The following is a 21,951-nucleotide window of genomic DNA, read 5'->3' as shown; positions in this document are numbered from 1 at the left end:
AGGTTTCCTGAATCTTCTCATGGAAGCTCCTGCCCAGGAGTAGCTGCAATACGTCTGTGTCACACGCTCTGTTCAGTAACTAGTCATCGAAGGAGAACGTGCAAAGGTGAACTGGAGATAAAGCGAGACTGCGGAGAAGATTCTGAGGTCTCTCACCAAGGTGAGACTGTGAACTGCCCTCTGATGGAGGGGACAGGAGGGAGGTCAAGCTGAGCCAATCTCCCCCTGTTCCTAAGTATTGCAAAAAGCCTCCTCACAGGAACGTTGTATAGACCAGACTGGTCTTTTAGTGACTGAGTTAATTGTGTTTGATTCCTCTGTGGAACTCAGGTTTCTTTACAATGTCTCATTGTAAAAGCTATAGGAGAGAGTAACAAGTTTTCCTCTGAATTCAGGATAGTTCTTTACCTGTGTTAGCCTTGGAAAGACATCCTTTCAGCTCAAAAAGATCCATCTACTACCTTTATGCAATAAAGAAAATAAAATGACATTTGGTGATGATGCCTCCTAATTGATAATCCATGCTGAATTTTGAAAAATGACACATAATTAGGCAAAACAGTCTGTCCCATAAAAGTCATTGAAGAAGGTACCTAGTCTACCAAGCGCTCTGTTTCAGTGAAACACATTTCCTCTAAAATTTGCCTGTCGTAACTTAACAGACCACTTCTCACCTTGATAAACTTTTGGATGTAGTTTTTTGGATGAATATATTTGTCTTTAAACAAAACTCACAACTGAATGGAACAGACTGAATGAAAATACCGAGGACAACTCAGTTATGGACCCAGCGGATATATTTGGCTCATATTGCTTTGAAGAGCCCAGCTGTTGCTTTTGGTTTATCAATGACCATCTTTATTAAGGAGAACTCAGTCAACCTGGTTCTTGAACTTACCTCCCCTGTCTGCATTCATGCCCCACCTCTGGGAATGGTCTGTAAATGTACTGCCTTGCTTGCAAAAGACAGTTTGTCAACCAACTGAGAATTAAGTCAATATTTGTGTTAATCCCTTCTACACAACTTTTACAGTCTCATAAAACCTTACAGCTGAGTCTGGCTGGCAGCCTGCTGTCTCACGCGGCGTGCTTTCCTTTCATGTCTCCCCCCTCGGTATGGTTAGCAAGGGAGAGATGGAAACTCAGGAAATAATGCTATCGTGCATTTATATGTCATGGCCACACACAAGGTTGCTTAGGTTATGCTAAGAGATCCTAACTAGCATGCTTAAAGACATACATAATTTTGCATGGGAAGCGGTTCAAAACACCAATGTGAAGCTACACGGTGCGTGAAAAAAATCGCTCCACTAGTAGTTGGAAGATACCTGATTCAGAGACTTCTAACTGTGACAACAACCAGGTCTGCTCTGAATATTTCTTGAGGTGCTAATTCACCGCAGTATTGTTATGCTCTGCATGCTGGAAGATGCAGTTTGATTTTTCAGTATTTTTTCACGAGCTAAGCAACACCTTTACACAGGATTCGCTATAGATTTAAAAAAAAAAAAGGAAAGTGAGTTAGGTCAGCTAGAATTGTATTCTCTCAAAACACCTTTGAAGATGTAACCTGAAGAATTTCTCTTGAACTTCGTATTTCTGGACTAGTTTTGTTTCAACTAAAGCTGCTCATCGAGCCCAAGTGATTTCTCTATTTGTAAAGGAGCCAGGCATTCCACAGGGTTTAACTGAGTCCAACACGTGGACTTAGGTATGATGGCTAACATTGTTAATCAGTAGTTCATTATTCAGTCTTCTACCAAGATTTAAGGACGTGGCCTAGCAGAACTGGAATTCCATTCCGATTAAATATTCATGTCAATGTTGTTTAATTATCTTCTTATCTTCTCACTTCATTTACATCTTGCGCCACTGAGCCTTCCAGAGAAGAGCTAGCCTGTGGACTTGAGTTGAGAAAATGAGATTAAGAAACTAGGAACATGTAAATTCTAAAACAACAGCTTAAATTCAAGAGATTGTTAGTCACTAGTGAAAGCAGCAGACCATAAATGATTGACTCAAAATCTGAAAAGTGAGTCTACATGTGCCTTGAGACCACACTGTGTATTTAATTGCTAAAAGTTCAAAGTGTCTGAGCCAAGTCTAACCCTTACATTACTTCCTTACAATACCGTCGTTTGAAGGCTCACGAGCACTAACTTTTCAAGTATATGATTATTTTAATTAACTTTGAATATTTGGAATAATGAAGCAGCTCAAAGCCTCTTTCAAAGATATCCAAGTTTATTACTGAAAAAATGCAATATTCAAATGTGTATGATACAGTAAGTAGTTGCATTTGTACATGTAAACCTTGATAACGTAAACAGCATCTCAAAGACAAATTTATGCCAAAAGTGTCTTACAATAGTTAATCAGACCAACAACTTTTTCCTCAGTGAATTCTTTTAGTTCTGGGGTACATCTCAGCTTGTAAAAGTAATCTTAAAACACAAAAGAAACCGAAAGCTGACACGCCAGAGGAACTTCTAGCTTGTAGTGAATAAAAGTCAACTTCTCTAAAACGCTCTGTGGTACTGTAATTTTATTTTAAATATTAATTACAAAGTGTGGACTTATGAATAGAAAAAATAGTTGAAATTTTATTCTTATTCCTTACTTAGAAACCAAGTTGTATTTAAATATTACATAAATTTCAAATATATACACATTTTAAGAAATCTGTTACGATCATGACGCTGCAAGTTAGCCAGGACTATCAGAGTAAAAAATGACTGAACTATGTCATTCAGTTAGATTTTACATGAGATTATTTCAAAGAACTGAAATTTCAGTGATACTACTCTAGGTAAAAATCAGAGCCAACAGTTTGGAAGTTTTTTCAATACAAAACTCCGAGTCATCTAAATAGAACTCAAAATAAAAAGGTGATCTGAAGTTATTTTTCATTATTAACAGAAAATTCAGTGTGTTCTCAGTGGTTAGAATCTCATCAACTTGAGACTGCATTGGGTTTAATCCTAATTTCCCAGCCAGTAGCATCCTAACAACTAGCTCACGGCAATAAGAAAGCAAACTACAGAGAGCACGTAACATTCTAAGGGTTATGGCAAAAAGGTAGAACAAGCCAACAGAACTAAAACAAGGTAATTTCCAGTGTAGTGAGGAGGGAATTCATGACTAAATTAACATTAACATTTCAAGACTAAATGCCAGTCCTGGATTTAAAAAGTTCCTGTATAACATGGAATAGCGAAGTGATTTCTCTACAGTTCCCAGTTGTGCCATTATAACTTTGTGCTGCTGTGGTAACATTGTGCTATCATGATTATGCCAAAATCATGCCGATGCAAATTACTGGTCAATGTGGTTGAAATGTCAATACGAGAGAAAAATTGTCAGCATGAGTCTATTATATAAATTTTAAAATGCTAGAATTGTGTAGGGTATTTGAGCTGTATGTGTGCGTGTAGGGAGGGACACAAGGAGTGCAAAGTGTGGTGGTCAGAAAGGACAGATCCTGTAATGGAGTGGCCTAACGGCACCCACAGATGCACCCCCTGCTTCCCCGCATCGCTCTGTCCAATGCATACCAACTTGTAAAAAGCACCAGACACACTAGGATTTGTGCGCTTTCTGCTCTGGCTTCTCATTAAGGACATCCCAAACGATCCTGTAAATAATTCTGCAGCTACAGAATCACTCTGCAAATCAGACTGTCAGCAAGAAGGCATCGTTTAATAAAACACTGAGGCTAAGTCAAAAACTGAGCCAGACGAGAAAAAGAAAAGGATCAAGAGAGCTGTCACCATCCTCCATCTCCAAACCCTTGTTCTGCAGAACCTGTCGGAGTTCTGGAGAAAAAGTCAGCGAAGAGGAGAGCTTTGCTTCCCCTGCTCACTCCCCGCTCCGCACGTGGGCCTGGTGCACCTTACCCCAGCAGAACACGGGCTTTACAAGCCTGAGGTCAACTATGAACAGACTTGGGGAGCTTTTCAAGCTGCTAAATTTTCCACCACAGGAATTTAGGCTTGCAGCTCACTTAAACGCTTTCAAAAAGTGTCACTGCATGCATTTTCATCAGACAAAGTATGCATTGGAACTAACAAAATAACTACTCTGTCTAAATGTGGAAATTTGTTGGAATTCTAGTGTCAGCCTTAACACCAAATAAACATTATTATGAAAGGCTGGCTGTGTATTTGTTTCAACGTTTACCCCCAAATAAGCAACATGAGTTGCTTAGTAAACATAAAGTAGTTTATGAGGATTACAGAACCTAAAATGCCTCTGGAAGTACCACTGCACTGTAAGAGATTGTTGATACGACTATTTTTATCTCTGTCCCTTTTCTCCTATGTAACGCTTAATAGAAAACATGATTGTTTGATTTTCCATTAACTTTATTGCCTTCATATTTAGCTGTTCATATAAAATGAGTTTTATTGATAAGGCCATTGCCCAGTGTATATAAAAAAATCTAGCTTATAATTGTTTTAATGAAAATTTGTGACACTTGCAAGTTAATTATGTATCAAACATTTCTTTTCAATTTATGGACGTGGGTGATTTTCAGTTAATCAAAATTATATGATGTTGCTAAATATGTGTGTAGTCATTTGTCCCTGAACAAACTGTGACATAATGCAAAAGATTAGTAAGTTCCATGATTCATGTAGGACTTTGCAGGTAATGCCACTGGACCTCACGGCTCCAGAAATTCTCTCTGGCTGCACTGCCATTTGAAATCTGGTGTGGAAGAAGCCACAGCGAGGAAACAGCAGGTGTGCACTACTTACATTAAAGTGACCATCTTAATAGCATATTAAGAATAAAATGTCACCAAATTTCCCCATATTAACACTCAAAGTTGTGTTTCCCAAGATACTTTTCATTCTGCAGAACTTTTTAGGCAACTTCAGGAGATTTATGAATTTATGCCTTAAGAGATATACTTATTAACCTATTTTCACTGGTTTTGATTATTAACTTTTTTTTAAGCTTTCTGAAGGACACAATCAAGCCTAACTGATCCTCAGAACACAATTTAAGACACGCTGCTGTCGGAAAAGGGCACAGCAACAGCTAATGTGTGTTTTGTAGTAATGAAGATATACTTCCAAAGAAACATCTAACAAAAAACCCACTTATGGTCCATCATAACTATGGAAATTTTAGCCTTGTCATCATCAATATTAACTTCAAAGTTCATCTAAATTTTCTCTAGAAATCCTTTAACAAAAAGGGGTAGGAAAGAAAAATTTTAAAATAGCCATCATGTGGTTTGCCTTGTTTCCAAATATTAGTGCTCTACCAGGATGCTCGATTACTGTGCTGTGTTTCTGGTAAGGAAACTGAATTACAGCAGAACCCACGGAGAACCTGTGCTTAGTCTTCAGGCAACCCTGTTAGAGCTCTGTTGTGAATACTGAGCTCTTAATGTGTGTGGAGACAGACTTTGAGCTCTAAGAAGAAACCTCTCATTAGGATGGCTAATGAAGCAGGATTATTTTTTTCCATTTTTTTAGTCACCAGAATTCAGATCTCACACATTAGGCACAAATTTAGAATACAAAGTCATAAGAAATGAGATGTGTATAATGTATGCGGACTTTTTGCTATTTCTGAAATGGAAATTTCTTTTGTCTGAATCAAGACATGGGATTCGGTTAGGAATAATTAAGACATTGTGAACTAATCCTTGTATTTAAAAATACCTAGTTGCTCATGCAGTCTCTCTAAGGGCGCATGCATAGAGCAAAGTTGTCATAGATTAGATCTGCAATGATCTAAAGCATTTTTGCACAAATTGAAGTTCTAAAGCTTTGTCAGATTTCACAAACGCAGCTTGCATGCACAGTCTATTCATACTGGTCATTTGTTTGGAAAGACAATATTTAGAATATGAAAAGACCATTCACCATTCATAAAATACATTATTCCTGAGGACAGTGTGTGCCTTATACTTTAGTAAAATAACGTGCAGTCAATGCAAAGAGCATACTAAACAAAGTCTAGCAAAAAGTTTCCTCAGCTTAAGCAAATGGTTAGATAGTGGCAAAACCATTAGACATTGCTGATTTCCTCCAAAAATATGCAACACACACAGTGTTTCTCCAACACTTCTTGTGCTTTCCCAGTGCATAAAATGCACAATGTCAGATCAACATACTAGCCTTTGATAAACTCCTATTCACCAGTGTTGAAAATCATTTATATATATATATATATATTTAGATGTCAAATACAGAAAGGTTTCCTTTCCTATGTGATTTTTAAGTCCAATTGGAATTTGCTTAAGTATGCGCTGACATGTGCCAATATCTGCAGCAGAAACAGGAAAGTATAAAATAATCAATATTTCTGATTCTTGCCTAATTTTATCATGTATCTTTATACCTTGGGCCAGCCAAAGTGTTTTGTTTTTTACAGAAAACATTAAAAAGGAAGCTCATCTGTGACCTTCTGAAGAACTTCAGTACTATCACTATGTGGCACAGGAACAGAAGCTGTGACAGACGGTTAATGCTGTCAAACGACGCTTGAAAATCCACAGAATGGAAGAGAGACACAATAAATCAAATCAAACTGTGTGATTATAAAAGCACTGAGGAGAGTGCATTAATTACTTCTGATGAGGACTCCTGAGGAACTCAACACACAACCCAGAATATAGAGGAACAAAACAGCCTTTCCAAAATACGGGAAGCTGAGTTCCACCAGCCGTTTACCACAGAACTAATGGGTAATATATCTGATTAGATCATACCTTCACAATTCCTTTCCTCCTTTGTGCAATACTGTAGGTTCTCCTACAGTTGCCTTGTCTGGTCACAGAGAGCTGGAATTAACCAAGAAATCTCATTAATATGACCAAATGACTAAAGAACTTAAGGTCTGATGCTAGGCCCTCTGGACAAAATAGAATGTTCTCAACCACTGTGATGGGCTCTTGACTCTTAAAATTAATTTTATATGGCATAATAAAATAAAATGATTGTGCTAATACATGCAAATGAATTCTGGAATCACATTATTTGGTTCAATAGGGTATTGTAAGTACTTAAAATACACATCTCTTCATTTCTGTCAGCAGTGATTTTGCTGCAGCTTTATCCCTAAAAATATGCTAAAATTTGCAGCCTTTAGAGTTACTGTACTTTGTGACCCTTCATTTCTTAATTTTTTCTCATCCAATATAGAGAAGCATTATTTAAAATTGTGCAAGAGAAACAGAATTAGAATCATTCTGTTCCTTCGCTCCCTTCTCTGCAAGGTAACCTCGCACCCTTGTTGAAATTGAGGGCTTATCTTTTCCCATATTATGAAATGTTAGTAATAGACAATTTCATCACCAAAATGTGACTATAACCATACCAACACTGCTGTATACTGTATGCACATAAAAACTGAAATTTGATTCTTTACATGAACACTACCTTTTATAGTGATTTCATCCAAAAAGCCCCCCAAAACTGTAAGAAGGTGTACAAATAATAATAATAATAAAAAATCTAAAAGTAACCTGTATGTGTGTGTGTGCATTTATATACAATCTGTATACATATCTGTCTGTATCTAACTCCCATGCTTTGACTTATTTAGGCCAATAAAAGAAGTGCATGTTACTGGAACATTTACTATTACAACAAGAGCATTGTTATAAAGTGCTCTGCTTCTCCTTCCCTTGAACAAGCAAGTCACAACGTTATACTGTATGTCTGATATATATCTGCATAAGCTTGCATACTATAGAGAGTTAATTGTATATTGAGGACGAAGTCATCTGCACTGTATGAGAATATTTCAAAGTAGCATTCTGTGAAGTCATGAAATCATTGCCCAGACAGGTCAAAAGGAACAGTAACACAGTTAGACATCTGCATGCTGCATCAGAGCATGGAAATGACAGTTCTTTCACCCTGGAAGTGTGTGGAGGTGGCCTTTCTGCACAGAAAAGTGGAAAGACAACTCAACAGCCACATCATTTTCAAATATAGCTGCAATGTGGGCAATGCAATGCATTCTTTTAGAGCTGCTGTTTTCTCTTTGAATTTAGAATTTTTGGTTTTCAACTAGAAGGATAAATTAATGACACTGATGTGCAAATCTTGAACTGCATAGTATATATTAAGCAGCCATAGACCCCTTTCTTAGGGTAGGACCACATCCGCAATCTCAACAAGAGACTAGGACAAACCTGACAAAACAGTAAGCCTGAAAGATCATTTATACCAAGTTATGGCCACAAAGGCAACAATTGCTCTTTTCTTCAGAGGCATTACAGATGGAGCTGAGCAATCAGAAGCTGTAGAAGTAGTGGATATCATGTAAGTTGGTTTTAGTCATGCCCTTACTGTATAAACTCACAGGCAATTTTTAAATTTCATTAGGCTGTTAGTATCTTCACGAACAGCATGAAAACTCATTGCCTTTTTGAAAACCAAAGTATCCAAATTTTTAATTTGTCTGCACATTCCTGAGTGCCAACTCTCCTTGGTGCTCACCGCAGACGAGTTACAGGTAGGGCTTTTCATTTTCTTCGTCAAAGCATCTGTTTTCCTATTCCCTCCAAAGCCTGCAACTGTACCGCCCAGCAAGAACATATATACACCGTGATTCTCACATGCTGATGCCACTCTGACTTCATTTTGTAAACTGCACTCTTCAATTTCCAAACAGTGTTTTTGTTGCAGCATAGTAGTGACTAAGGCCATTCATGGTGATACTGTTTGCCATTCTTTTTCCTTTCTCTCTGCAAATGCTCCAGTTCAGCCTCATACATCATTTCCTGGACTAAGTACTTCTCTCTCCTCATTCTGTCGCACAAGTCTTTGGGCATGTCTGGAATCAGGTAGGCAATGAAAGACTTAATTCCAAAAACAAGGTGCTGAAAAGAACAACAAAAATAATTGCTTCAAAGATGCATATTCATTCCTCAGGCCACGTTTTAGGGACTAAACGTCTGTGGGAAAACTGGAACTGAGATTCAATTAATCACTAGAAACCAGCTCCTTCCCTTTTTTAATACATACACACACACACAGAGGGGAGTAAAGAAGCTGTCTATCAGAAATGTGAAAATGCTGAAGTCTTCTGAAAAGCAAAACTAAGGGTATAGCTAGTGACTTAAATGAAGACATGACTGCAGGGTATGCTAGTCTCAATAACCTGCAAGCAGTCTTTGGGAAAATCTTGTAATCAAAGTAACCAGATTCCTGGTCAGTATGTAATACACTCTTCAAAGGTAGTACAAGCATTTTGATTTGATATTAGGCTAGAATCATGTCTTATTTTCCTGACGCAGATTTTAACTTGTAATAACTGTGCTTAATGTACACGTAAGTTGCATTTCTTCTTTTTCAATAAAACACAAAAGATTTGCTTGTGAACCAACATGCTGTATAAGATGACTGTTAAGGAAATACGAATTTTGGAGGGACTCTAAAATCAGCGCATACTCTGTCAATGCAGTTTGAAGCAGCTGACTGACAACGGTTTGGGGAGGGCTTTTTTTTTTTTTTTTCCTCTCTTGATTGTAACAAACAAGCTGTTGATGATACTGAAATTTTTTTCATGGGACTACTTTAAAAAAATCATTTTAAACCTTGAAGAGGTTGAAAGGAACTGTTCCTTTCCATGACTAACCTCAAATACTATGATGAAGGCCAGCCGCGCTGCCAGGACGTGCCAGAACTGCAACGTGAATTCATATGGAGTTGAACTCCATGGTGGGGCTCTGTAATCTCTGTACCTGTAAAGCAAAGAAATACCCAGTAAGTTAGTCCGTGCTAGAAAACCTGAACAGGGTGAAGAGCACTCTCTCCCAGATCCGGTTGAAAGCAGAGAAACTGAAGTGAAAACACGGTTCAGAAGGAATTAAACAGAAAAGGAGAATAATAGTCCACAGTATAGGCAATTAAATAGGGCTGCTTATAAGATGGCACTCTTTGCTCCAAAAATCCAGAGCAAACAACTTCTTTTGTTGCTACAAAGCTGCGCCTTGGAGTGTTAAGTTCAAAAGCGTTAACTCCAAATTGGTTCTTATCTTTGCTTATAAGGATCTGAGATTTTCCAGACAAGGTTTGCATAAGTGTAACGTGATTCTGTAAGTCCTTAGTCAACTCAAGCTAACTCTCACTGTAAAACTAAATCTGAAACCAGAAGGATTTAATTTAATGCTGAATTTCTTGTATTCACCTTGTGTAACTGTTTGGGATCCTGACCTGGGTTAGAGCCAAACAAAAAAATATATAATTTTATTTAATAGACCTCAGAATGCTTAACAAAACTGAAATGAGAAATTGTATCCTTCTTGGCAGCTAGGTAACTTTGAAATGAAATAATTCATAAAGGCACACAAGATACAGGTTGCAGAAGTCCTGGAAAAACTCAGAACACAGGTTTCCCATGTGTTACTATTGTGCCCTAACACACGGTGTTTGCACCTAAGACTTCCACACTGAACAAACTTGAACTCCAATGCTTTCACAGACAAAAAAGAAATTATTATGCCAGTAATTTAAGCACTGAATTTCCATTTAATATCTATATTAATGTCTATGCCTGTATTACAAGAAGGGAGAGCATTGAAACATACCGGCAGTATCCTGAGTATCCCATCCCGAGTTCACTCAAATCAAATACTGACAAACTGCTGTTGACATATCCTTTTAAGCATCTGAAAGAAAGACAGGGTCAGGACCTTCTTCATAAAGTGGTTATATAGCATAGATCCTGTATGGAAACATATTCTGCTGTCATGTATTGCAAACATACTATTTGCTTATCAGGACAAAAGCAGTTCTAAAATTTTAAGCGGAGAAGGCAAATTTTATTGGAAAGGAACAAATAACACCTGTTTCAGGGATAATGCAGTTTAAAAATCTATTTTCAGCACTTTTCATGGGTTTGCTTCTTATCTACCAGCAGATATAAACCAAGAATTGTTGCTAGCATTCTTCACTCTCTTAAAATTACTGAACTTAGAAAGATGGCTAGAGAGGCAGAGAGGAGAATAATTTAACATCCTTGCAGAATCTGCCACCAATCATGCAGCATATAGCAACAAATGACAGGTTTTATGGCTTGAATCAAAGAATTTTCACCAACAGTAAAATGAACAGTGCATATATACCAATCGGCCATCTGAAAGGCAACAACTTATGACTATTAATGACAGAAACCACATAAATACATTGAATTATGACTGTAGGAGTGAAATTTTTGTCTTTTCCTGGAAAATCATGGCCATATAAGACATCCCATCTCCTCGGAAATCTGTCCTGTAATTCAACAAAGAGCATTCTGAAAGGCAAAGAACATTTTAAAAGAGATGCATCAGGGATCCTACTACACCCCCTGAACTTTCAGGTTTGCTGTGACACCTCGAATCACTACTGGCAAAAGAAGAAATAGAATTATGTAGTTCTCTATTAAAAGGGTAGTGCACATTAAGCACTAATGTTGCTCTGATATTGTCTCTTTTCATCCTATCCTGCTTCACTATTTTTGCCCTTAAATTCTCTCTTCCTGTGACACCACAGGAAGCGTAAATGTCTATTTTGAATCATTAGAGATGGAGCAACGAGGGAAGGAAGGGCAGACCGCTGAGGTTTGAGCTGAGGCATGCTCTATGAATGAAGCGGTACTGGCTTGCTGGACAAGCCTTGATGCTTTCACTCTTACCCAACCTCCTGCACAAAAACCAAGATAAGTTGTGCTTGTAACATACGCTGTATTAGCAAAGTGATGCTTCCTTTTCTCAAGGTAACCCTGATTCCCATATTAAAAAGAAAAAAAATAAGAACACCCTTCAAAACCACCCCCCAAAACCACCTGTAGGGTATTGGTCTCCAAATAAATGAAAGGATGTCCATGGGTACCGTGATCTGTTCATATCATGTAAAAGGTCATGACAGACAGCGGGAAAGGTAGACAGAGCATGGTGGACCCACAGTTCAGGGACAGCAGTAAATGTCTGGCAGGAAACTGGCCCGGTGGTACAAAGATAGGCAAGATACCCTGTTTGATGCTAAGATACACTAAAGATGGAGTTACGTTAAATAGTGTCAAGGCCAATCTTGCTGGAGGTGGGCTGCAAGCATTTCTGAAAACAGGCAGGGAAGTTTGAGGGTGAATGAGGCGTAGCCTAAAAGAGGGTTTGGGATGATATATATGTGTGTGGGAGTGCAGTGGGAGAAGACAGTCCAGAACTATTGCAGAAAAGAAGAAAAGCTTATCTGGAGAAAGCCAGAAAACTGCTTGATGTATACTGAACTCTGTGGTTTGCCTTCAAAAGGGAAGACATGATTTTCCACTTCGGTAACTGTGGAGTAAGTTTGCAAACTCTTTGGGATGGATGAATTACTTGCACTTAACATCTGTGAAGGTTTGCACAGATGTAAAAGGTAAAAAGTTACTGATATATGTTAAGTATGTTAACACAGAAAGAGAGAAAAAGTGCGCTTCCACTGAAATATACATGTATATATAAAAGTATGTTAATTACTTTTCTTGTCTGTACCCTTGATCTGTACAGGGACCATATTTGTATGCATAGACAAAACGTGGAATGTAATCGGAAGTAATGGCAATAACAAAGGCGTTGGTGATGACAGCCAGAACTCCAATTCCTTCCAGAATCCCATACCAGATACCTAGGAACAAGAGAAATGACAACAAAGTCATTAGTCTTTCACAGTCATATTAAGTCATATGAAGTCATACTAGTAATATTAAAGTCATTGTTAGTCACACAGTTTTCCCTTCTTATCGAGAGAGAATTATTCAGTCAGAAAAGCTAGTCAAGATGAAGCCGTGTCCCCACATTCCTGCCACCAGTGGCTCCACCTGGACAAAGCCTTACAGTAGGGCACACCCTGTCAAGAAGAAAGAGTTAAGCAACAAATGTATAACCATAATCTTTGGATATAAAGACCAAATAGAAGATTTTTGAAAGACAAGGCTTATTTTCATTTAGTTCAGTTTTAAACCAAAACTGAATTTACTCCTTATATTTAATTTCTAAATTCAACTGATTTTGGATAGCATTTAAGACATACAGTTTCACAATTTGGAAGCCTAAAATACTATTTAGCCTGTTTTCAAGATTCCAACTACTATGATCCTTTATTGAAAATGGAAAGAAAATCCGAGTAGTCCTCTTAACTAAGCAACTGAGTATCCTTTTGTTGCTTAACAGGAGAGTTATCACTGAGATCTTTCGGTTACACTATCAACTTCACTCTTGATGCACGAAATATTTCAAGGGTTAAGCTGCACTGAAGAAGGAAACACAAATAAATGGTATGTGACAGTGACAGTCAGTAGTTTCTCTCACCTATATCTGTTGCTCTCGCAGGCATAGGTCTTCGCCACTGAGTAACAAACTTGTACGCATCTAACCTTATTTCTATGATATTATTAAGCAATGCCAGGAGCGGTGCCAGTGGGAAGGCAGCAACGAAGATGGTGGTAAAGCCAAACTGTAAAACTAGACAGACATTTTTGTGGTTAGCAACTGGAAATGCAAAAGATCTTTCAACATGTGACATAGTCCCAGTTTCTCAAAAGAAGTGACACATCCCTAAATGTACTCACCCATCTCTAAATATTCGTCCATTAAACCATGAAGATTCATAGGCTGCAGATTCCAGTCTTTTTCCCATTGAGGCAGAGAAACTTTATGCTCCATTAATTGCCCTCCTCTCTTCATTTTGCGTCGTGACCACCAATTCTGTAATAAACTTTATTAGATAAACAGAGTATTATTGACTGTACTTGCTCAGTAATTTACAATACTAGCCGGTATAGTTTTGCAGTCAGTGAGCCTATTTTGGATAGCACATGAATGTATATTTAGATATTTTTTTGAAGTATTTACAATATCATACAAGATACAATTCCAAGAATTTCCAAAAGTTCTCAAAATTCTGCATTACTATTTTAATTATGTCTTTAATGTAGCATATTAGTCATTGTACAAAAAAGCTTTTCAGAACATGCCATTTGCTTGCATAGACTTTTTTTTACAGGATTTATCTGTATGCCTAAATAAAAAAAGAACAGGGAAAAAAATCACACATAGTGAGAGCATTAAAAAAATAAATGATGCTTTATTTTTAATCCTGTAAAAGACAAACCAAGTAAATGGAGCTCATTAAGAACTCTATGATACCACCATATACTGAATAGTAGAATACGACTATTTTTGAACAAACCTAAAGGTCTAGATGCTCTACAGAATTTTTTCTGTAGCATTTCTCATGAAGCATGAAGAAGTGTCTAAAAAGGTGTTGCTGAAGCTGCAAATATTTAAGACTTTTTTATTTTTATAAAGCTGTGCAGAGGTCTTTTCACAAAGTAGTTATAAATATGAAGCAGGTCACAGTCTCACAAATTAAAGTGTTACACAAATGAAACCTATTACCCAGTACAGACACAGGCGGCAATGAAAGACCAGTGTTTGTTTCTAGACATTACTGAAAAGAGACTGAAGATGGGAAAAAATTTTCTTGTAAGTATTTTTATTAACAGGCTGCTACTTTTTCTCAAACTAGTGTTTAGCTCTTGATCTCTCGGTCACTGAAAGAGCAACTGTCGCCACAGTTGCAAACCATGGTTTTGTCAAAACAAAACACTGCTTTCCATAAAGGAAGATAAGCATCTTTGAAAATAAATTCTAGATAGAGTTAAGACACTGCTGGGCTGAGGAGACAGGAAGCCTGACACTTCAAGTAGGCTTCTTCTCAGAAATCCATCTCACAGCAATACAGTACGCTGCCCCTCATCTGCAGAATGGTTGCACATTGTGAGCATAACCATTTCTGACATATTTTCAAGGTTGAGACTTTGATTAAATTAATATTTGATGAGCAACCTTTTACTGAAAACATATTTTTCCACTTTCAAGAGAACTGTAAGACTCTTAGCCCATTAGTCTTTTCAGTAGTTGAACAGCTCTGTATTATGGAAAATGAAAACACAATAAACAATTAGGGTGGTTAACACACCCTGAGAAGCCTTATCTTATTGCTTCCCTTGGGAATAAAGCTACAGTTTGAGCCATGCAAACAGTGAAAACATTCTCCTAACATAAAAATATTTTTCCTTATCACTGAATCACACCAATACATAATCACTAGCTGTAAAAGAAAATTTGACATCTGAACTTACGGATAGCCTAGCTCCATGAAGTTGTTCCACATTTGTTTTAAAACCATAATAACTCCCATTTGCAAGCACAGATCTATCAAGCAGCCACTAGGATGACACTAAAATGAAATGGGAAAAGATTAATAGCTAAACAAGATAATTTCTTTAATTTTTATTTGTTCAGAGGGTAAATGAAAAATCTTCAATATATATGTCTAGTGAAGAACACTAACTTCCAGCTACAGAAACATTAAAAGAAATATTAATAACAGAAATATTAATGCACTTTAGTTGAACAACCTTTAGACATATTATTTCTTGAAAAACTAGACCACATTACCTAAGTTAAGGGTGTGTGTTCTACATATATGATAAATGATATAGTCTATTTCATTTAGACTGATACATACATATTCATTTCAAAAGAATGGAGCAATATTTCATTTTTAATACCCTAAGTTTGAACAGAGACTTAGTAGCTGAATCTCTGGTACTACTAGCTAAACTACCTAAATTGCCAAATTAAAATGTTTAGTAATTACAGAAAATTTTTTTTAGACCATGGACTACAAATGTTATGGCATTTTATTCTGTGGCTACCAAGGTTCAACAGAAGAAACCTGTTTTTCAGAGATAGGAGGGAACTTCAGCATGGTAGAGAGATCCAGGGAGATACAATCCTAACACGTTTTCAAGCTAAATTTTGAAAATACTGTTTTTCTTCTTTTAAATCATAGAATCATAGAATAGTTTGGGTTGGAAGGGGCCTCCAAAGGTCATCCATTCCAACGCTCCTGCAACGAGCAGGGCCATCTTTGACTACATCTGCTTGCTCAGAGCCCCATCCAACCTGACCTTGAACGTTTCCAGGGATGGGGCATCTGCAGCCTCTCTGGGCAACCTGATCTGGTGTTTCACCACTCTCATCGTAAAAAAATTTCTTCCTTATATCAAGCCTGAGTCTACCCTCTTTTAGTTTAAAATCAATCCCCCTTGTCCCATTGCAATGAGCCCTGCTAAAAAGTTTGTCCCCATCTTTCTTATGAGCCTCCTTTAAGTACTGCAAGGCCACAATACGGTTTTACCCCTGAGCCTTCTCTTCTCCAGGCTGAACAACCCCAGCTCTCTCAGCCTTTCTTTGTAGCAGAGGTAGTCCACCCGTCTGATAATTTTTGTGGTCGCCTCTGGACCCACTCCATAAAGTCCATGTCTTTGCCTGTGCTGGCAGAAACTTCAGAAGCTGATAGAAAAACACTATATATATGTGCATTACATTGCTCTCCATCCAAAAATTCCACATATTCAGGAGATTCCAATCCTGTAGGACTTAGTAGTGCCTCTGAGACAAGGGACTGTCACTGTTTGTTTTTCCCAAAGAGAGAAGCAGAAGAAACTGCATGTCTGGGGCAGAGGCACTCAGCACGGTAGAGGACACAGAAGGAAAAACATGTCTCCTGTTTCCTATTCTTTGCTATAAATAAGAGTTTACTCTTCACTGCACGTAGATGGAAAAATAAATCTTTCAAACCGAACATAATTCATATTCTTCAGCCATTTCCTTTTTATTCATGGAAATGTCACAGGAACACAAAACAGGATTGCTTACCTCTTCTAGTCTCCATCTGTTAAAAAGCTTGTTGTACTTTCCTGGGCGGCCTGCAAATCTGGAAAATAAGATTTCTGTTTCTCAGTGGACATTCCAAGAACAGCCTGTATCAGCATTTATTTCACAACATCCATTGAACAAACTTGTGAAATATAAACACATTAAATCATTGAGGCTTAAATTGGGTATCTGTAGGATATGGAAGTTTCAAAATGCAAACAAAGAACATCATTTTGCAAGTGATCCTAAGCTTTTATTATGTCCAGAACAAAAATCTTAGCTTCAGAGGTTTTAGACGTTAGATATTCAGACTCTAATCTATTTCTAAGAAGATAAGCCACTGCAATACATAGGAATTTACTGCATCACACGGATCTTCTTGCCCACGTGAAGTGTGCACTGGATTGCACCCTCAGACATAGAAGCAGAACATCACTCCCAAACCCATCATAATCAAATAGATTCTTGTCAAATGAATTGAATCAGAATTCTTCATGACCTCAGCAAAAGTTCATAAATGAGACAGAAAGACCTTTATGCCTGGTCTTGCTAGACAGAGGAGATAGCAAGATACAAAGAAGTTTTGGAACTGTATGGAGGTGCACCACTGGATGTAACATGCAGATATTTTACTCTTTACTAGATGTTTTATTTGTTTTTTTTTTAAAACATTCTTGAAGTGAAATTGTATTATAAAACTGAAATACTCTATGTTATATAGGAATGGTAAGTCTGATCATAACAAAATTGAAATGAAGATGAAGCAAGGTTAAACCTGTCTAGTATCTCATGCTCTGAGCTAAAGATACACACAAAACCGAGCCAGAATTTCTGCCTCCTACTCTTGTATAAGACCTGCCAGACAATATTTGATATTTATAGAAAATGATCCTGGGAAATGTAACCAAAGGGGAATAAACAAGAAAAAAATCACTACAGTTTATTAGTGCAGGGCTAAATACAGACCCACATTTAGGAAGTGGCTGTATTTTCAAATGAACTGAATTCTCATTTAGTAGGAAAGTCATGTATGTAGACCCACTTAAGAAGTACACTTTGTCTAGTTTCATGAGTAAATATTTCAAGGGTCCAACCCTCACATACAGTTAAAAATGTTAATGTAGTGCTATCAATTATCCTCAGAAACTGACTTGCATCTAAATCTTGCAGCTCAAACAATCACTGCATTTTCTTCAAACCTATAAAATTAGGAAAACTTATGAGTTCTGTGCAACTTTTCCCTCCAGCTCAGTTAGCAAAGACAACTTACCTGCCAAGAAAAAAGGCGATGTAAAAGATGGAGCTGTTCAAGTTGACAAACTGGAAGAGGAACATTTTCAAGGCAAAGCTGTTTTCCCATTCAGATTCTGTTCTAGGGTGCTCTGTGGAAAGACACAATACGTGATATAAACTAAAATGAAATCCAGTTATGCCTAACTTTGCTCACAGATCCACCAACACTAACAAAACAAGCGATGGTTCCAAGTCATGGGGCCTCATGAGGTTGCAATTAAGGTGTCTTTTTCTTCAAAGTATTCAGTTTGCAGGTCACAAACCCATTGTCCCAGCTCAAACTATGTTGGCTTTGTGTGGAAAAGGAGATACAAGCCCCTGGGTACAGAATAGATCACAACTCTATGGGAAGCTACCTGTTCCATTTCCATGAACAATTTCTGAATTCAGTGTGAACCTTTAATTTTAAGGCTACAGGTATCTTGGGGAAAAAAAAAAAAAAAAGCCTACAACAAAAAGCAAAAGCACCTGGCATCAGCAGAGCAATAGATGGGGGCTGCCAAGGAAAGCAGAGGGAAAAGAGACAAGCAACAGTCAGTTTCTCACCCAACCAACTTGCCTTCTAAATACGTCTGTGAGACCATTACTTCATCCTCAAGGCTTTCCTTTCATGATTCTTGTGAAGTGTTAAACAGTTTATAATTCCACAAGGAAAGGATGGAGGTCCTTATTTGTTTGGGGTTTTTTTTGAAAGAAATGTAGAAATGAGTAGCAGGGCTACAAGTATTCTGTGTGGGTCTGCACTGCCTTGCATGTATTTCTTTACTGTTTGTAGTACATTATTTATGTCTGAATTAGAACTTGGTGATAACAATTAATTATTTTTTTTTTTTGTAAAAAATTCAGGTTTCTCTGATGGATGTATCAAACTCAGAATATAGTACACTGATAAAAGTTGTAAAGCACATACATGAGTTAGAAGTCTAAGCAGCCTGGATTTTTCAGTTAAAATTTGTACTGCTTAATTACTTTGGTCTAATGATGACTACATTAGGATACAAATATACAGCCTTACATATGGACACTTGCTCCCAGAAGTTAAGATGTTCTCCTCCTCTTTCACATAAAACATCTTAGGAAATGGAGTGAGCTACACAGCTCAAACACCCAATGCTCCATCATGCTTGATTCAAGAAGCCTTTTTTGTGTGTGTTTTAATTCTTTCATGTATTTTGGGAAAAATCAGCTTGCACACTTAAATGAAATCACTATTTTCATTCTAATTTCCTGGTCTGTAAAAATGTATTTAAAAAGTAGGAATATAAATCAGTGTGATCTGAAAAAAAAAATTAAAAATTTTAATAATTCGAACAAGTTTACTGTACATCCTCAATCTTTCTAACCCGTTCAATTGCCTGTTGTCTGAAACACTGAAACCATTCAGTACTTGAACCAGAAGAGGGAGCCGTTAAATTTAAGCACCGAGCTTGCTTTTAAACTACTACAAGATCAACCGCACATTTGGACATGGGCTAAAATAGAACATGCAAGAAGAAACCCTAAAAGGTAACATATTCACATAGTAGATCTTAAACGCTGCCTTTGCTTTCTTGTTTTCTATAAGCTAGAAAGTTTTACCTCTATGAATCATGACTAAAGGCTTCAGTATAAATTTTTAATGTGACAAAATCAGAGCGACTTTAAATTTATGACTTAATATTTTTATCTTAGAAAATGTAGTTTTATCTTAGCCCATTTTTTCCCCATTAAAATACACATTAACAAACTGTAAACAAACAACAACCACCAAGCATTTGGGAAAACTGGAAAAAAAATCGCTATTAGCAGTCTAGGAAAGAATATGTTTTGACTTTTGTTCCATTACAAATGTCAGTTTTTAAATATACTATAAATGTTAATATACTATCAAACACACACAAAAAAGCAGAAGATTAAATATCTTTCTTTTTCATTATTTCCTTAGTGAAATAATAATTTCATTTCTTCTTCTGATATCTCTCACTTGGTTAGGGAAATGGCAGAATCATACTATGCACAGATAAAGTTTTCAATCCCTTATTTTATGGAAGTACAGAGGTATATGCCACAGCTAGCAAGAACCATACCATGAAGGCAGACCTACATACCTAAGTCTGTCAGGAGATAGGCAACCTTTTCATATACCTAAAACAGAAATAAGAGATGGTTTAAGTGTAGCATGTGCTGTCTGTTGTGACGTCAAATTCAGAATGAAAACATGCATCAAAAGCATAGGCGTTCTGTCACCCTATAGCATCAAGGTATCTGCACAGGGAAGGGAGGGTGATGTCGTAGCTATGCATGGATGTATAGTTTCCTATAAAGACTTCATTGAACTACTTCAGGCTTCTTTATCCATGTAAATATGTAAGTATATACATTAAATATACATTAAAGATAAATCAAGACCCAATAGATGAAGAGAAATGTTCAGACTTCAATGGTCCTTCAATTAATAGTTACACGCTTACCCTCTAACTTCAGGAACAAACCTATGTGATCAAAAATTGGCAGAAGCATTTACACAATGCAGTTTTCCTTTGCATGAATGTGCGTACTGGTGAGGATATTGGCCTCCTACTGAAAACGTCCTTATCTGCCTATATACTGACTACCTTCAGTCTTTATTTTAAGTGACATGTAGCCCAAGGTAGCTACCAACTCTGAAAAATTTTTCCTTGAGTATTTATTATTAATAGCAAGTTATTTTCAGTAGCTGTGGTGTGCTTGTTCACTTGAATGTACTTTTATGACTTAGAATTATCACATATAATAACAGAAATAAATAAAAGACAGTTCTGAAGAATGCTTTCTTATTGCAGCGAGTGCACAATCTTCCTAACAGAATTAAAAGCCATTGTTCGCTGCGCTATTATTCCTTTTTACCTTTTTGCACCTGCATGGGAGTAGAAAAAATGATAAATTATATTGCAGTTGAAGAAATGGAGTTTATAGCAATGTACACTGTGTTACCACAGTAACTGATTAAACCTGTGCTGTTACATGACAGGAAAAACTTAAAACAAAATTATGCATCATAGCGATTCTAGGACTGTGCAACACTGGTATCACAGCTGCATTTTAAAGAAGAAAGGGAAGAATTCAAACTTCTCAATTGAAAATAACAGGAAGGAAATTCTCAGCCAAAAAAATTATTTACTTCCATTTAGAGATGTATTGTAATGTATTGTAAAAGGTAATGTAAACAAAAAAAATTCAGGTGCAGAAGGCAGTAGCCTGTACCACTGTGACTTGGTGACGTAAGTAAAGATATGTAGTGACAAATCAAGCAGGCAAAAGAGAAAAACATTGACAAACACAGCATTAGAAGAGGAAAAACCCCTCAAATACTAGCCTCAGGCACTGCTAGATGGATAAGCAAGAATATGTATATATCCGATATACAGTAAACTCAGTCACCTTGTGTAAGTACTGTTTTAAATTAATCCCTCCTTTAAAAGAACAGAAGACTTACAACATTGAGTGACATGATGATCATAAAATTGATACAGACTCCAGTGCCAGATGTTGCAAACTGCCAATACTTCTTGATGAAATACCACTTGAAAGAAGCAAACTGTTCCATGGCTACCAGACGATACACCACAACTGCAAACACTGCAGTAAGGACCAGTGAAATCTACAGGTAAGTATTTATGAATAGAGATATTAGAACAAAATAAACCAAACCTGAAATAATTTCCACTGAATTAATAAAACTAACAAGTGTTTTAAAGATTGCCATTTGTTTTGGTGAGCAGACTTTAACAGAATGAAAATATTAGATTGATGAATTAAAACATTCCTTTACAATACAACTATATCACATCTTTTAAAAGAAAGAGATCCAAAACCTAACAGTATGACTGACACAATCAGTTTTGCTTATTTTATGTAAATCCACTAATTTTTATGAATGCACTCATGACTTGCGTTACTGTTTACATCAGAGTAAG

General features: G+C 36.9%; 1 protein-coding gene across 3 annotated transcripts in view; it reads right to left on the bottom strand.

Moving 5' to 3' along the window:
- Positions 1-2,232: 2,232 nt before the first annotated feature.
- Positions 2,233-21,951, bottom strand: part of ANO3 (anoctamin 3) — a 207,844-nt gene continuing 188,125 nt past the window's right edge. For all 3 annotated transcript variants that reach the window (XM_056354931.1, XM_056354932.1, XM_056354933.1), the window contains 11 exons: positions 21,471-21,635; positions 20,104-20,140; positions 17,994-18,105; positions 16,724-16,781; positions 15,139-15,236; positions 13,564-13,709; positions 13,304-13,456; positions 12,473-12,620; positions 10,562-10,642; positions 9,610-9,715; positions 2,233-8,851 (listed from right to left, as the gene is read on the bottom strand). In XM_056354931.1, coding sequence (XP_056210906.1) covers positions 8,669-8,851; positions 9,610-9,715; positions 10,562-10,642; positions 12,473-12,620; positions 13,304-13,456; positions 13,564-13,709; positions 15,139-15,236; positions 16,724-16,781; positions 17,994-18,105; positions 20,104-20,140; positions 21,471-21,635 — 1,287 coding nt within the window. In that variant the 3' untranslated portion in view covers positions 2,233-8,668. The remainder of the gene's footprint in view (positions 8,852-9,609; positions 9,716-10,561; positions 10,643-12,472; positions 12,621-13,303; positions 13,457-13,563; positions 13,710-15,138; positions 15,237-16,723; positions 16,782-17,993; positions 18,106-20,103; positions 20,141-21,470; positions 21,636-21,951) is intronic.

Source organism: Falco biarmicus, chromosome 10 (assembly GCF_023638135.1).
Source record: "Falco biarmicus isolate bFalBia1 chromosome 10, bFalBia1.pri, whole genome shotgun sequence".
In the NCBI taxonomy this organism is placed as follows: Eukaryota; Metazoa; Chordata; class Aves; order Falconiformes; family Falconidae; genus Falco; species Falco biarmicus.
This window is presented reverse-complemented; position numbering and strand designations above follow the sequence as displayed.